Genomic DNA, 18,285 nt, shown 5'->3' with positions numbered 1-18,285 from the left:
GTGCTCCGGGGAAAAGCAAAGGTGGATAATAAGTATGATGGGGCATGTGATTTTCTGCTCAGATATATGAGTAGAAGTCAACGTGGCATGAGACGGTGAGCTGAGAGAATATCTTGGGAAAGAGCAGCCAGGCAGAGGGAATGACAAGTGTAAGCTCTGAGGCAGATGGGCAAGACACATTTGAATGCAATAGGAAGATTCCCACGAAGCAATAATAGGGGTACAAGATTACAAGGGGATTGGGGGAGGTATTACAGTCCTCTTTTATGATACTTTAATATCCTCCAAAGGCCACAGAGAGTCCCAAAAAGTCTTCACATGGACTATTCAAGGAGTTTCCATTCTCTAGGTTTAGTTTACATTAGGAAGCATTCTTAAATCTGCAGCAACTTCTTCTTAGGATTATCGCTTTTTAAAAAAACTCATAAATAACCCATAAAATAATGCATTTGCGATGATGTCCGGTAGACATCATTGATCTTAACCATTTATGTAAGAAATATTCTGCCCGGAATATTACAAATGGGAGACATCCCTGATCTCAGTCCCTCACAGGTTTCTCATCCTCATAGGAGTGAGGTGGATAGAATAAGCGTCCCCAAATCCTGCAAAGCCAGTGCTGTGGTCTAAATGTCTGTGTTGCCCCGCCTCCCCCACCAACCTGCCCCTTATTCATAGGTTGAAATCCTGACCTTCAGGATGATTGTGTTGGGAGATGGGATCTTTGGGAGGTGATTAGTTTAGGTGGGGATTATTGCCCTTTTGAAAGAGGTCTGAGGGAACTTGGTCACGTCTTCTACCATGTGAGAACACAGCCAGAAGGTGCTGTATATGAACCATAAAGTGGAACTTCACTAGACACCAAATCTGCTGGCACCTTGATCTTGGATTTTTAGCCTCCAGAATGGTGAGAAATGAATTTTTGTTATTTATAAGACACCCAGTTTATGGTATTTTGTTATATCAGCCTGGAATGCTAAGGCAGACAGCCAAGGGCCATTTAAGAAGAGGTGGATTCTGTATTTCAATGAGACAAATTCCCTATATTTCTTCATATACCCAGGAAGATATAAATTCTCTATGTATTCCTGTTAGATTGCAGGACCCTTAGACAGAGGCATCTCCTGCAGAAGTTAGACTTGCACAGGGCTGAGTATGTGGCCAGAGTAGCCACATTGGTCTTCAACTCTTTTGTGACCCTTGGCCAAGAGGAGAATTTGCTCGAGAACTCTTAACTAGGTTAAGCACTTTACTTTGATTGTAGAACAAAGAGATAATCCACAAATACTGGTGCTAGATGACTCAAAAGAAGATGAATATAAATTTTTTATAATCTGCTTTAAACAAATACATGAAAATTATTCTGAGAAAGATGTTTTTGTTGATAAAGTCTCTGGGGAGGCCCCGTGTTTCCAGCTCAATCCATATAGTTGGGTTTGCTACCTTTGTCGGAGAAACCCTGAGCTCTTGGAGAGACAGGGAGAAAGACATAACAGAATCACCAGACACAGTCATGCATTTCATGTCTCTGGTGTACTAGAAAACACTCAACTTCTGAAGTATCTCCCAAATCTCCCAGGATACAATGGGAACTTTGATTTCTAGACTATTGGTATGTGAAGGAAGCAACTCATCAGGCAGCCAACTATCTAGTGTAGAGCTTGGAGAAAGTCCACACTGTGAGATGTCATTGTCTTGCTTTCATATTCTTACTTAGCAAACTCATTCACAGTTACGTATTAAGCCCCTATCTGGGGACTGAGCACTGGGCTTCCAGCTGGATAAATAGGAGTGAGTGAAACAAATGTCTCTGCCTTCTGGAACTTTGTTTTAGAGGAGGTGGAGAGACAGATATAAACAACAAGAGGTATTACTCAATGCTGAATGCCCTAACAATGGAGAGGTGGCTGAGATGCAGAATAACAGTAGAAGACCTACTCAGATCAAGTGCCAAAGAAGGCCTGTTAGAGAAGATGCTCTTTAAAGAGAGGACTGAAGTTCAAAACCATTCCAGGTAGAGAGAATAACACAAAACAAGGCATTAAGGTGGGAAAGAGTTCATTGTATACCAGCTTGACTTTCAAAGAACTGAAGTGTGGTGGGAACTCCACCTCTCATCTGGAGAGAGTGGCTCCAGATAAGAGCCATGAAGGGGGTTGGGCCAAACCACACGGGGCCCTATGGACCAGTGTAAGGAGTTTGGACTCTATTCAATGTGAAACAGGGGAGTGACAATATCTGACTTAGATCTTTTTTTTTTGTCATTGTTGTTGTTGAGATGGAGTCTTACTCTGTTGCCCAGACCAGAGTGCAGAGGCACAATCTCAGCTCACTACAACCTCCACCTCCTGGGTTCCAGTGATTCTCCTGCCCCAGCCTCCCGAGTAACTGGGATTACAGGCTCCTGCCACCATGCCTGGCTAAATTTTTGTATTTTTAGTAGAGGCGGAGTTTCATCATATTGGCCAGGCTGGTCTCGAACTCCTGACCTCAGGTGATCCATCCGCATTGACCTCCCAAAGTGCAGAGATTACAGGTGTGAGCCACCGCACCTGGCCTAACTTAGATCTTTAACAGATCCCTTGGCTGCTATGTGGGAAATGGCTGGAGATGGGCAGTAAGAAGTGGAGAGGGACATGACTCAGATGTTCAAGTACAGGAGAGCGATGATTGTGACTTGGACAAGAGCAGGAGCAAAGAAGGTGGGAAGGAGTGCACATGAGATTATCTTCTTAAAATAGTCTCAGCAGGCCTTGCTGATGGATGGAATTCAGAGGGAAAGGCAGGTGGAGGAATCAAAGGGGACTCCCAGGTTTCTGGTGGCTGATGGTTGGTCCTTTTCCAGGGAGGGGGAAGATTGAGGAAACTCAGCAAATTGGGGATGAACACAGAAACTGGAGCCAGATTTCCTAGGTTCAAATCCTAGCTGTGCCACAAACTAGCTATGTGACCTCGGCAAGTGTCTTAACCTCTCTGGACCCTCTTTTCTCTTCTATAAAATCAGGGTATTAATTTTACCTACCTCATAGGGTGGTTTTGAGGATTAAATGATCAGATATATGTGAAATATGAGTAAATACTATGTAAGTGTCAGATGGGGGAAGAAACAGCTTGGGAGGAAACACTGAGTTGCTATATGAGATATCAAGACAAATACATGGAGGAGACATTGAATATGCAAGAGCAGTGCTCAAAACGGAAGTCTGGGCTAGAGCTATAATGTGAGATTTGTGTGTATACAGAAGAGGGAGTGGAAGAAATAACCCACAGCAGGATTAGTGGGAAAGAAAAGAGAGAGCCACTTTCTACTTTAGAAGTGCCTACTTTATAGAGGTCAGACAAAGGTGAGTGCATCCTGGAGAGGTGGGAAGAAACCTAGGAGGTGAGACACAGGAGCCAATGGAAGGCAGGCTAGCTGTGAGTGACACACGCTCCAAGGGGTCAAGTCTTCTTATTATAACTCATGTGTCATGGAAAATACAACATCAATGGCTCTTTTGTCCCTGTCTTCCCTGATTCCTGAATCACATTCATCTTTCTACTCCATCCCACACCCTCCTCTGTTCTCACATTCCAGTCCTCTTGCTCTGGCACTGCCCTGATAATGAAATCACTGTATTTCAAAAAGAAAAGCTGAACTATTCACAATAGCAAAAATATGGAATCAACCTAAGGTTTATCAACAGAGGATTGAATTAAGAAAATGTGGTGGTATACACACACATACACACACACACACTATAGAATACTACTCATCCATAAAAAATATGAAATCATGTCTTTTGCAGGAACATGAATGGAAATGGAGGCCATCATCCTCAGTGAAATGACTCAGAAACAGAAAATCATATACCACATGTTCTAACTTATAAGTGGGAGCTAAACAATGGGTACACATCGATATTGAGAGTAGAATAATAGAGATTGAAGACTTCAAAAGGTGGGAAGGTGGGAGGGGCTAAGAGTTGAAAATTACCTGTTGAACACAGTGTTCACTTGTCAGGTGACGGATACACTAATAAAAGCCAAGACTTCACCACTATGCACCATCTGCACGTAAGAAATCTGTACTTGTACCCCCTAAATATGTTTTAAAAATTTTAAAAAGAAAAGCTGAAAAGCACGAATATTTTTTCTTTAAGTGAGTGCAAGAACAAATATAAGCATTTCTTCAGACCTTTGGACACATTACGGGCAAAGCCCTGATGTCAGCCTGGCATCTCTCAGGCATCCCAGTGGCTGCCAGTCTTGCTGCTGTGGACGTTCAGCACCGCCTACTTCTGACTGCCCTGCGGGCTGCAGCGTGTGCCCGCAGTAGTGGTGGGAGCCTTCTGTTTGTGCATCATCTTCCACAGGCACAGCGATCATTGCCAGCCAGTGGGACTTCTCCCAGGTGAGGATCCTTTTAGGCGAGGCCCCTAGGATTTGCCCTGTAGGAACTGGTTGGTTACCAGTATTTGTCTCTGGCCTTTACCTGCTATATTAGTTTCCTAGGGCTGCAGTAATAAAGTACCACAAGCTGCTGGCTTCGAACGACATAAATGTATTATCTCACAGTTCTGGAGGCTAGAGGTCTAAAATCAAGGTGTGGGCAGGGCCATCCTCCCTCTGAAACCTGTAGGGCAGTCCTTCTTAGCTTCTTCCTGGTTTCTAGTGGTTAACTGGTATAGAGGAGTAACAGTAACCCCCACAGGTTCTTAGTTGGAAAGGACCTTTGTTACAAAAGACAGATTGGACAAGAGAAAACCAAACAGAAGTTTATTTACATGTGTATTTTGAGTATACATGGAGACCCAGAGAATGAGTGGTTTTCACAGAGGTGGCTTTGAATTTCAGCTTATATAGCATCTTCAACAAAGAACAGCAAATTTTTAGTAACAAGACGGCAGAAAGGTATCGGGAGAACCCACTCCCGATGTTTAACGTGGGTTCTTTTCTGTTTCCTAAGTGTCTCGGCTGGGTTGAGAAATAAAGGGAAATAGCACAAGAGAGAGAAATTTAAAGCTGGGTGTCCGGGGGAGACATCACATGTCGGCAAGATCCCTGATGTTCCCTGAGACGTAAAACCAGCAAGTTTTTACTAGCAATTTTCAAAAGGGGAGGGAGTGCATGAATAGGGTGTGGGTCACAGAGATCACATACTTCACAAGGTAATAAAATACCACAAAGCAAGTGGAGGCAGGGCGAGATCACAGGACCACTGGATGAGGCGAAATTAAAATTACTAATGAAGTTTTGGCACGCATTGTCATTGATAACATCTTATCAGGAAACAGGGTTTGAGAGCAGACAACCTGTCTGACCAAAATTTATTAGGTGGCAATTTTCCTCGTCCTAATAAGCCTGAGAGTGCTACAGGAGACGGGGCTTATTTCGTCCCTTTGGCTTCGACCATAAAAGACGGCACATGCTTCTAAAGGGGCCATTTATAGGCCTACCCTCAGGGCGCATTCTCTTCTCAGGGATGTTTCTTGCTGAGAAAAAGAATCCAGCGATATTTCTCCTATTTGCTTATGAAAGAGGAGAAATATAGCTCTGTTCCATCCGGCTCACCGGCGGCCAGTTCAAAGTTACCTCTCTTGTTCCCTGAACATCGCTGTTATCCTGTTCTTTTTTAAGATGCACAGATTTCATATTGTTCAAACACACATGCTCTACAAACAATTTGTGCAGTTGACACAATCATCACAGGGTCATGAGGTGACAATCATCCTCCTCAGTTTACGAAGAAGATGACGGGATTAAGAGATTAAAGACAGGCATAGGAAATCACAAGGGTATTGATTGGGGAAGTGGTAAGTGTCCATGAAATCTTCACAATTTATGTTCAGAGATTGCAGTAACTACAGGCATAAGAAATTATAAAAGTATTAATTTGGGGAACTAATAAATGTCCACGAAATTTTCACAATGTATGTTCTTCCGCCACGGCTTCAGCCAGTCCCTCCATTCGGGGTCCCTGACTTCCCACAACAGAAAGGGACCTTTGAATCTCTATGGGCAGCAACTTGCAGGTGGGTGGTGAAGAAAGGCAAATAACTTACAGATAAAGGTTAGTTAATGCAGCTTGCTCGTATAAATTCTTCTAATACCATTGTCAGGCTGATAAGGGTCTTAAACTGTCTTCAGTCTTTAACCTTTGTAACTGTAGTCAGGAGGGCAGAATACCTTTTGTCTTCATAAATCTTTGTCCTGCTTTTAGGCAAATGGAGGAAAGAGATCTCTTGAGTATCTGTTTCTTCTTGTCTTCAACAATCCTTCATATTTTGAAGAGGCGCATTCTGGTCTCACATACCGGCAGCTTGCAGCTGCGTAACTCCAGTCTCTGCCTTCACCATCACATCACATTCTTTCTGTATGTCTCTGCCTTTACGTGGCTGTCATATAAGGACACCAGTGGTATTGGATTGGGGGCCTGCCAATGTGACCTCATCTTAATTAATTACATCTGCAACAACCTGGTCCCCAAGTAAGGCCACATTCTGTGGTACTGTGGGTTGGGGCTTTAATGTATTTTTGGGGGGACACAGAATTCAACCCGTAACACCTGCCCACTTGACTGCGTTTTATTTCAGGGCCTTTTTCTTACAGTAAACTTTCTTTGGTTTGGAAACGTGCTTTTTACTTGAAAAATTGAACTGGAAGTCTTACAGTTTCCAAGTTTGATTGCTTTATTTTTCCGTAATCTACTCAATTTTTCCTTGTATCATAAAAGCTTCATGACCCAACACAGCATCTTGACATTGAGCAGAGAGCCGTCCTTTCTCCCCGGCTCTTTGAGAGCTCCTTGTCCTGGAGTTTTATCTGAGGCTTTGATTTGAAGCCTCAATTTTTGGATGTGGCCTTTATAGGGCTTTCTGAAGTGATGAGTGATCTGGTTTCACTGCATCTTCAAAATGTCCCTGCAGCAACTGCTATTCTTGCTCTGTAGCATTTGGCTTTAAATATGTTTCATATCAACAGGGTTGGCACCTTCTGTTTTTCTCTTCCACTCATCCTTTTGAATGTAAATGTTTAATTTCTTGCAAACTCAGTACACTTTGCATGAAGAAATAGGTGCAACTGGCTTTTGTGAGTCAAAAGCAGACTGGCCTCTCCCAAGGGTAATAGCAAACAGTTCCCCAGGCCCAGCTGGGCCATGCAGTGGCTTCAAGACGTCATGTGCTAAGGCTGACCTCCAAAGGATGATTTTTAGAAGATAAAGGGAGATTATATTGTCTTTAAAAAGATGGTTTAAATGAGATGCAGGCTAGTCTAGTTTAGGAGCAAAGACTGTTGGGACAGACCACTTACTGGCTGTGGGAACTTAAACAAGTTACTTAAGCATCAGTTTCATCATCTGTGAAAAGGATTTATTCTATCTACCTTATAAGTTTATTACAAGCATTGAATAAGCTAATGCAGGAAACCGGCTTAGCACAGTACTTGGCACATAGTGATTAGCAGCAATTGTTCTTAGTATAAAGAGCTCCTGTTACTTTCCCCCTTTATCTAGACATTCTTTGCTTTAATTTGTTTTCCAGCTGGCTTCGGCAGCATTTTTCTTTTTGAGGCATCTGAAGGTCAAGTTTCAGAAAAGGAAAGCAACTAAATGTGTTTAAATGTGTGGATGGAAATCTGATCAAAGGCAATCTTTTTTTTAAATAGACTTTGCCAAGTATTCAGGTGATGTTCTACACTAGTATTGACTATGTTAGGACACTAGGGTTACTGGAAATAAACTCAGCCAAGTATTGATTAGTAATATAAATGGCAAGGAATTAAACTTGCAATGAAGCAGGCAATGCAAACAGCCTTGTTTGGCTGTAAAAATGCCGACATTCCTGAAACGATGAGCTCATCATTAAATTCTTCATCTTCCACACCCATAAGAGAATTCATGGCTTGTTTGCTCATTTTTGCTTTGGTTTTCTAGGCAGCTAAGAAGGAAATAAAGCAGTGGTTCTTAAACTTTATTGTGCACCAGAATCACCGGGAACGTTTGTTAAGTCGCAGATTCTGCATCCTAGCCCTGCAGTTGTTGGTTCAGGAACGCTGGGGTTGGGCCTGAGAATTTGAATTTCTGTCACATTCCCAGGTGATGCTGATGCTGCTGCTTCAGGAACCACACTTTGAGAACCACTAAGATGAAGTCCCCTGAGGCCCTGTGATATGGTATAGAGCAGGGGGCATTTTAGTCATAAGGTGATGGGCTTGAGTCCTGGGGCTGTCCTTGTTAGCAGAACTCTTTTAAGCAAATAATCACTGTGAGACTGGGTTTCTTCCATTTTCAATTAGAAATAATAAAATTCACCTCATGAAGGCCCTTGTAAGAGTTAAAATGTTTGTAAAGCACTTTGTTCATGTATTAGTTTTAAAAGATTTCATTAATCTTTTATTGTGAGATTCTTTTGTAAGTCATGTAATATTTCGGAGTGATTTGGGCAACCAAGTCTATCAAATGAATAATGCCATTCATTTAAATAATGGAAGCAGTTTTAAATGTTTCACTAAAATTCCACTTCAGAATTGCCATGCCCTTTTTCAAGCTGGGGTGTGTGTATGTGTACTTTCTTCCCCCCTTGTAATTAAACAAGTTGTTCTCCCCCATTTAATTCTTACTAATTGGGAATTTCCTCCTTCTCTAATTCTGTGCATCGGCATTTTAGCATATTTTGATGTGTAGGTGGTAGAGGACAGTGAAAAGTTCACAGCTGGAGTGCAAATGCTGAGTTTTCATGATTCATGAACAACTGGGATCTGACCACAAGTTTGTCTTTTTATATTTAGAATCAGCCATGTCAATATCTGCATGGCACAGAATCATCTGGGAGCTTCTTAAACATGTAGAATTTAGCACCCCATCTCTAAAAAATATGATTCAGTATATAGAAGGTGGGTCCTGGTTATATACACTTCAAGTATCACCCCAGATGGTACAGAGACTACATTTCATGAAACCCCAGGAATGGTCTGGAATAGTCTAGTTTGTTTTTAAATTCTAACCTCTGCCTGCAATTAGCTGTGTAGACTTGATCAAATTCTCTGGTCTTCTTAAATCTGTTTATGTGCAATTGCTCACTCTCATTTATTGAAGCTGTTATGCAGATTATAATTAACATGTATAAAGTGCCTAGCATGTAAAGTGTGCTGGGCCTGAAGCACTCAAACACTCTAACGTTGGGGTAGTTCTTTTACAATGCCAGATGCTGGAAGGTGAACAGATAAGATCAACACAAAAGTTCCTAGGTGGATAGAAGTGAAATGAAGCCAGTTGGCTCTGTGAATCCATAAAATATTTATCATGCCTTGGAGAAAGAGAATTCATCAAAGATTATATTAAAGTGACTAATTTCTTTCTTTCTTTCTTTCTTTCTTTCTTTCTTTCTTTCTTTCTTTCTTTCTTTCTTTCTTTCTTTTCTTTCTTTCTTTGAGACAGAGCCTCACTCTGTCACCTAGACTACAGTGCAGTGACACAATTACAGCTCACTATAGCCTTGACCTTCTGGGCTCAAGTGGTCCTCTCACCTCAGCCTCCTGAGTAGCTGGGACCACACTTGCACACCACCACACCTGGTAATTTTTTAATATTTTGTAGAGACTGGGTCTTACTGTTTTGCCCAGGCTGGCCCTGAACTCTTGGGCTCAAGTGATCCTGTCCTTGGCCCCCAAGAGTCCTGGGAGTACAGGAGTGAGCCACCATGCCCAGACTAAAGTGATTAGTTTCTTACAGGTATCTTCATGTCAGGAACACTCACAACTAGTTTCTAACTTGTAATTGTTCTCTAGGTTCTAAAGTTCTTATTTTGGATGCTGTAAGATTAAACAGAGTTTGCGTGTATTGAAATAAATTATTCAATCTAATCTTAGGAATCAGCAGACTATCATTTTTTACTGTGCCAGAACACTAATTTTCCATTCACTTTAATGTGACAGATAATGTCCTTTCATGAAAACATTAAACACTTCAATGAAGTGTTTAATGAAGCCGTATTAATACAAGACAACAGAGCCAATACTATTCAGTAACAAGATAGAAAAATGCTGTTTAAAAAGGAAATATTATTACTGTAAAGACAGATTTTTATTCAAGAAGTTAAGAACTACCATATAAATCTTCATTTACTTTTATTTTTCTCACCATCTTTGTGGCTGTCCTTCTTTAGTCTCGTAAGCAATTTTAAAATATTTTTTCTGTATTGTGGTCTTTCCCAGCTTACTGACATGTTTCTAATTTACATGCTTAAAATTAGTAGCGTGGCATTTTTTACTTCCATGCAATGCCTCAAGATCTATGATGCCAGTAGAGCTTTTAGAAGGTCTTCTAATTGCACATTCATTAAACAAAGCTCAAGAACAGACAGTCCTAAGGGGGTTTTCATTTATGGATCATTTAGTCTGGAGTTCCCCAAGGACAATGGTCAACATTAATTAAAACATCTTGAAGTTTGTAAACCACAGTTACTTCTGTGTGAGATGCCATGATGAGCTTTGAATTATCACTTGAAAAACAAGAAGATTTAGGAAATTTCAGCTTTCTTGTTGCTCTTCTACAAATGCTACTTTGAAACAAATTTTCTTCAGTGTCACCAAGATTAACACAACTTACTGCTGTACAGAACCCATGTTTTATATTTGTAATTTGTTACACAGGAGAAAAAGAGGACTCCTGAGATATGGGGTAGATATCATATTCCCTATGTCTGGGGGGTAGACAGTCACTGGAACTGGAACTGCCAGATGGGTTCTTCCTGCTCACTGCACAGACACAATCGGTCCACTGAGACCATGGTATTGCAGTAAAGAAAGAGTGTAATTGATGCAGGCTGGCCACACCATGTGGGAGACAGAGTTATTACTCAAATCAATCTCCCTGAAGGCTCAGAAGTTAGGGGTTTTTCAAGGATAAAATGGTGGGCAGGGGCCTAGGGAAGGGGGCATGTTGATTGGTTGGGGATGCAATCATAGGGGTATAGAAAGCAGTCCTTGTAGGCTGAGTCTGCTTCTAAGTGGGGGCCACCAGAGGAGTTGCTGGTCTGAGTGGGACTGTCTAGTAGTCAGAAATGCAAAAGCCTAAAGAGACATCTCAAAAGGCCAAGTGTAGGTTCTGTAATAGTGATGTTATCTGCAGGAGTAATTGGGGAGGCTGCAAATATTGTGACCTCCAGAATAATGGCTGGTAATTATGTAACTATGCCTACATCTTAGTAAAATTCAGGCCCCTCTCATCTACCTAACTTGGTAGACTTTCATTAATTTTACAAGGGTAGTTTAGCTTTGGGGGAAGAGCTAGTATCATTTAAACTATAAATTCCTCCTGAAGTTAGTTTGGCCCACACCCAGGAATGAGCAAAGACACCCAGCCTGTGAGGCTAAAAGCAAGATGGAGTCAACCATGTCAGATTTCTCTTACTGTCATGATTTTGCAAAGGCAGTTTCAGAGCCACTCCTGAAGTGGTAGGAAGGTGTGCAAATTATGGGTTTGTCATATGCCTCTCATATGCATGAAGGAATATGCATATGTAATACAAGAAAGATGTCATTTTGAACCAATGTGACTTTCAAATATTTCCTTCTAGGTTGGACACCGAGGAACAATAAGAGATTATCCAGACTTCAGCCCATCAGTGGATGCTGAAGCTATTCGGAAAGCAATCAGAGGAATTGGTGAGTGATATTTTACGATTCCTTTCTTAATGTTGAAGCAAATCAGGCAGGTTACAGTCTAAAAGTTCAGTTTGCTCAGCTTGGCTTACTCAATTTGATAAATTGTCAGGAATTTTCTAAAATTGTGAAATAATGAGGAAATATATAGAGAACTCAGCTTTATTAAATCCTAACATTTATCATATTTACTTAATATTAAAAAACTACCACTGATATTGGTGGTCTAGGGGAGATCCCCAGATGCCGGTGGGATCTCGACCCTGGCTGTTATCCAGACTCCTGACACCATCTAGAGAAGAAATTCAAGGATGGGTCAAACGATAGTGAGAGTACACAGATTTGTTGCAAAGTGAAAAGTACACACTCAGGAAAGGGGAATGTGAGTGTACTCAAGAGAGAGTGATGCACAAGGGGGTTTGGGGTTGTTGCCTTTATGGGTTTCTTTAACCAAGGGGTGGAATAGTCATGAAGATTCCAGGAAAAAGATGATTTCTTGGTACTGTGGTGCCACCCCTTTTTACACCAAATATCAGTGTTTCCAGAACTGCCATGGCACTGGTGGGTGTGTGATTGAGTATGTTAATTAGCATATAATGAGATCCTAGGAGAATCCTAGGTCAAATCCAGCGCCACGTTGGGTCCAGCGGGTCTTAGCCAGCTTGATCCAGACTATGGGTTTTCAGGGTCATATCAGCCCCTAGTTTCTGCAGCTATTTCATCAGTTTCCTTTTGCTAGTCATGTGAAACTGCTGCCTGGAATTTTCTGTTCTCCTGTGGCCACCCCGTATTAGTCCTGTCTAACCACCACCACCACCACTGCTACCAACAACAATAATAATTATCATAATAAATCATTACAAATATGGCCCCCTTGGTTGGGCATGGTGGCTCATGCCTGTAATCCCAACACTTTGGGAGGGCGAGGCAGGAGGATCACTAGAGCCCAGGAGTTCAACACCAGCTTGGCAATATAGGGAGGGCCCTTCTCTACAAAAACCTCAAAAAATTAGCTGGGCGAGGGGCTTGGGCTTGTGATCCCAGCTACTTGGGAGGCTGAGGTAGGGGGATACTTTGAGCCGGGGAGGTTGAGGCTGCCCTGAGCTGTGATTGTGCCACTGATCTCCAGCCTGGATGACGGAGTGAGTCTATTTCAAAAACAAAATAAAAAAACAAAAAAAACCCCAATACAATCCCATCAGTTCTTCCTGGATTTCATTCTTGCCCCTTTCACTAGAGATAAACACTATCCCAAATTAGAGTTCATTCCCATGAAACTTTTAATACCATCACTATATATATATGTACATATTGTTTTGTGTGGTCTCAAACAGCATAAAATGAAATCATACTGTATACATTCTTCTGCAATATGTTTTTATCCCTTAACATTATATTTTTGAGATTTATCCATGTTGATATGGTTAGCTCTAGTGCATTAATTTTAACTGCATGGTATCTATTGCATCGCTATATCAGAAGATGGGAATATTGATGGAACATTTAAATTGCCTGCAATTCTTTTATATTGCAATATAAAAATGCTGCAGTGAATATTCCTCTTATGTCTCATTGTGCATATTTGCTAGCATTTCTCTAGAATATGACAAGAACTGGAATTTCCACATTGACGGGGATACTTCTCTTCAAATTAACTGGAAATTTTGCCATACTATTCTCTGAAATGAGTGTAGAAATTAGCATTCCTTTCAGCAATGTACAAGACTTCCTTTTGCTCCATGTTCTCACCAATACTTGCTACAGTAAGACTATTCCATTTTTCTAATTAAGTGGGTCTAAATGGTATCTTATTCTGCATGTGTGTTTGTTTCCTCTCTCTACCCTGATGACTGATGCAGTTAAGCATCCTCACTTGTGCATCTGCTTCCACTTTCATACATCAATAAAATATAAAATATATTTTATCTATTTTTTTAAGTTGGTTTGTCTTCTTTAGATTGGCAAGAATTTTTTATAATTCCTCAATACAAACTTTTTAAAAAATATTACAAACCATGAAAATATTTCTTATAAGTTTATGGTTTTCTTTTAACATTAGTGACATGGTTTGGTCCTGTGTCCCCACCCAAATCTCATCTTGTAGCTCCCATAATTCCCATGTATTGTGGGAGGGACCTGGTGGGAGATGATTGAATCATGAGGACAGGTCTTTCCCGTACTGTTCACATGATAGTGAATAAGTGTCACAAGATCTGATGGCTTTATAAGGTGGAGTTTCTCTGCACAAGCTCTCTTCTTGCCTGCTTCCATCCGCATAAGATGTGACTTGCTCCTCCTTCCCTTCCACCATGATTGTGAGGCTTCCCCAGCCACATGGAACTGTGAGTTCTCCATTAAACCTCTTTCCTGCATAAATTGCCCAGTCTAGGGTATGTCTTTATCAGCAACGTGAAAAGTTGCGTGAATTACTGTAACAATTGGTTACAGTAATTTTTATTGCATAGAAGTTTTAAATTTTAGTGAAATCAAGTTTACCAATATTTTTGTCTAGGATTTATTCTTGTTGAATCTTTTCTATAATGAAGTCATAAAAATATTCTCCTACATTTTTTTTCAAAGTTTTGAAATTTTGTTTTTCATATTATGATCTTTAATCTACATGAAATTAATGTTCATGGATGGTATTTAAAGGTGTCTCATTTTGTTCTGTTTCATGTGGACATTTAATTGTCCCAGAACAATGTATTGAAGAGCTCATCCTTTTCACACTGATTTGTATGTAATGTCACCTCTGTTTTATGTTTCCCTATTTTTCTCTTCTCTGTTATGCTTCATTTATCTATTTGCCTCTCCCACTGTCACGATTATTAGGGTTTTATAATGACACTAAATATCTACTGGGCAATGTTTTTCTTCACTCTTTGCCCTCCTCTATGAATTTTAAAAGTGGCTTGTCAAATTTCATAAATATACTATATTAGAACTTTATATATCAATATAATATTATGTTATTTCTGCCTGTTTAAGGGTTTTTTTTTTCCATTTTTCAATGTAAGTTATTTCTTCATTTATCTCTTGATTGCCTTTTTTTTTTTTTTTTTAAAGGGAGAAGGGCTTGCTCTGTCACCTAGGCTCAAGTGCAATGATATGATCATAGCCCACTACAGCCTCAAACTCCTGGGCTCAAGGGATCCTATGGCCTCAGCCTCTGGTGTTGCTAGGACTACAGGTGCTCATCACAATGTGTCCCTAATTTTTAAATTTGTTGTAGTGACAGGGTCTTGCTATGTTGCCCAGGCCAGTCTTGGACTCCTGAGTTCAAGCAATCCTTCTGCCTTGTCCTCCCGAAGTCCTGGGATTATAGATGTGAGCCACTGCACCCAGCCTGATTGCCCTGTTTATATCTAGTGTTGAGTAGACTGTTTCATGAGGTTAATAGTCTTTAAATTCTGTCGCCTCTTTTTAAACGTTATGTTTCTTCATGAATTTGCACTTTGGCTTACAGGCCTTCTTTAAGAAGGAGGTTATTGTTTATGAGCACCACTTCTGATACGTTCTGAGTTCAGAATCAGGTATCATAATGGCGTTTGCATTAGGGCTAGGTCAGACCCAGTCTCTAGACTGGAGGCATCTTGGCTTAGTTTTTGATCTTGAGCATGTTTAAAAATAAGAGATGAGAAACTACCAGGCATACAAACTACAAATAACTGCAGGTAGTTTGGTATATTTGTAGTCCAGTTGCATAGGTTATAGAGATGCAGAGAGCGGGTAGAAAATGAGAACAAGACATAAGGCAGGAGAGATCATAATGAGCTGATATACGAGCTAAGGGGCTTAAACTTCATCCTGAAGATTACAAAGAGCCATTTGAATTTTAGCCAAGGGGATAACATGATCAGATTGTATTTTTAAACATTTACTTAGGCAGTAGTGTACAGGAATAATTATATGGGGGTCACATTAGGAGGCAATTTAGGTTATCCAGGTAAAATATGATAAGGACACAGTGGCAGAGGGCATACAGAGGAGACAACAAATGTAAGAGATACAGATAATTGCTATAATATAGAGAATAAGATAAAGAAAGGAATCTGAGCTGATTCCCAGGATTTTTGCCTGGCTGACTATATCCATAGTTGTGGATGAGGGAACATAGAAAGACAGACAAGTCAGAGAGGAAATACAATAAAGTCCACCCAGAACACGCTGAGTTTCAGATACTTGTGCAGTTGAGGTGGCTGGTAGTGTACTGATACAGATGCTGGGTATGGTACACACGTGACGGGTCCACATTGGTACTCAGACCCACAGAGCACAAACACACTTTAATCTGATTCAGTATTTACTTAACTATGTATAAGAATACAAAACCAAAGACACAGAAAGGCAGCATCTTTCACTGGGAGGCCCAGCAGCTAACCAAGTACACAGAAGCTTTTGCGTCATCATTGATGTAAGTTATGTACCACTGCCTTGGAAGTGAGTAGATGAGGTCTGTGAGGGTCACCTTGACACAAAGAAGTTGAGCATTGAGTTCCGGATGCTCTTTTATACCTCTCTAGTCATGCATGCTCTAGGCCTGCAAGCCAATTCACAGCTCCCCAAACCAGGTATCATCGTGGGCTGGGAAATTAATAAGACACAACTTTCCACGTTTATCTTACTACTGTAGTCACCAAGATAAGAGTGACCTTGAGGTCATTCTCAGGCAGGCCGGCATCAGCTCTGGCCTGATGTTACCTTTCACTTACAAACAATTCATTTTGTATATGGGTGTGAAATTCATGAGAGAGGCCAGGCGCGGTGGCTTACCCCTGAAATCCCAGCACTTTGGGAGGCTGAGGCTGGTGGATCATCTGAGGTCAGGAGTTCAAGACCAGCCTGATCAACGTGGTGAAACCCCATCTCTACTGAATAAAAAAAAAATTAGCTAGGCATGATTGCACATGCCTGTAATCCCAGCTACTTGGGAGGCTGAGGCAGGAGAATCGCTTGAACCCGGGAGGTGATGGTTGCAGTGAGCCGAGATGGTGCCATTGCATTGCAGCCTGGGCAATGAGAGAGAGAGGGTGGTGGGGAGAGAGAGAGATAGAGAAAGGGAGGAAGGGAGGAAGGGAGGAAGGAAGGCAGGAAAGAGGGGGGAGGGAGGGAAGGAGGGAGGGAGGAAGGAGGAAGGAAAGAAGGAAGAAAGGGAGGGAGGGAGGGATGTGGAAGAAATGCATGAGAGAGATGTGGACCAGAGATAGAAATATATGTTTTGTGGTCAGAGATTTGGGTTCAACTTCTTGCTGGACCACTCAGAAGTTGTGTGACTTTGGCAAGGAAGATAAGTTCATGTCTTCATCTTTAGTACAGCGGGCCCCTGTGAATATTAACTATGGCAATGAATAAAAGGGCGTTTCATGCAGGGCAGATTCTCATTAAGGGTTAGTTCCTGTTTTCCAGGGAAGAAATATTTTGATATCAACTATGGGAGAGAAATAAAAGGCAATAAGACAGTAACCAAACCTCATAAAGGTAAAAACGTCAAGTTCAAAAGTAGTACGTTCTTTTGTCTGATGTACAGAAAGGAGTATTTAGACAATGATTGTTTCCTTCCCCCAAAACTATCCAAATAAAGATAACTTTCTTTTCCAAAACTCAGGCAAACAAACAAAATAAATAAATAACGATCCCAACCAGGTAAGAAGCTGGGAATTAAAATGCCTTACTCTCTGCATTTGTCTCAGGCTATTGATCATTTTGCTTTAGGTCAAGACAGATATTGAGCATCAATATTGAGTAAAATCACTTTTGTTTCCTTTAGGCACCGATGAGAAAATGCTCATCAGCATTCTGACTGAGAGGTCAAATGCACAGCGGCAACTGATTGTTAAGGAATATCAGGCAGCATATGGAAAGGTAAGGTCATGTTCACATGACAGGCAGTAAAGAGATCGTTAATGTACCATGGTCGCTCCCACATGGTTATGCCTACAGTTTTCTGTTTCAGGCTGAGTGTAACAGAAGATGCCCTGCGCACCCAGTCAGGAGCCTGGAATCTGAGTTGCGGTTTTGCCTTGAACTGGCTGACTGACTTTGGGCATGTTACTTGGTCTTTCTGGGCCTCAGTTTCTTCACTTGTAGGATATGGTTTGCCTTAGCCCAGTGGTTTCTAAACCAGAAGTGATTTTGCTCCCCAGGGGACATTTGGGATGAATGGAGACGTTCTGATGATCACAAACAGGATGGTGGGGGGCACTTCTAGCGTGTAGTAGGCATAGGTCAGGGATGCTACAAGCATCCGAGAATGCTCAAGGCAGCCCTCCACAACAAAGAATTACCAGGCCAACTATCTGACTAATTCTGTCTTAGATAACCTTTTATTTCTCTTTCAATTTTAAAATACTTATGTAGTTATAGGTTTGATTTATTCAGCAAATGAAAATTTAGTAATTAGCAGAAACTAACTGTATAAGAACAAGTAACTTTGGGAGGCCCAGGCAGGTGGATCACCTGAGATCAGGAGTTTGAGACCAGCCTGACCAACATGGTAAAACCCCATTTCTACTAGAAATGCAGAAATTAGCCTGGTGTGATGGCACATGCCTGTAATCCCAGCTACTCGGGAGGCTGAGGGCTGAGGCAGGAGAATCGCTTGAACCCGGGAGACGGAGGCGTCAGCGAGCCGAGATTGATCCA

The 18,285-nt window shown here is 41.3% G+C and overlaps 1 protein-coding gene across 7 annotated transcripts in view; it reads left to right on the top strand.

The window, feature by feature from the left end:
- The window catches only part of ANXA3 (annexin A3), a 61,385-nt gene that overhangs the window by 11,623 nt on the left and 31,477 nt on the right, over positions 1–18,285 (top strand). For all 7 annotated transcript variants that reach the window (XR_277132.5, XR_012434848.1, XR_012434849.1 and 4 more), the window contains exons 3-4: positions 11,559–11,646; positions 17,411–17,505. Coding sequence is in view for 4 of the 7 variants with exons in the window: in XM_005554974.5 (XP_005555031.1) it covers positions 11,559–11,646; positions 17,411–17,505 (183 nt within the window). In the remaining 3 variants the exon portion in view is untranslated. The remainder of the gene's footprint in view (positions 1–11,558; positions 11,647–17,410; positions 17,506–18,285) is intronic.

The sequence above is a fragment of the Macaca fascicularis genome, chromosome 5 (genome assembly GCF_037993035.2).
Source record: "Macaca fascicularis isolate 582-1 chromosome 5, T2T-MFA8v1.1".
Classification (NCBI taxonomy): Eukaryota; Metazoa; Chordata; class Mammalia; order Primates; family Cercopithecidae; genus Macaca; species Macaca fascicularis.
This window is presented reverse-complemented; position numbering and strand designations above follow the sequence as displayed.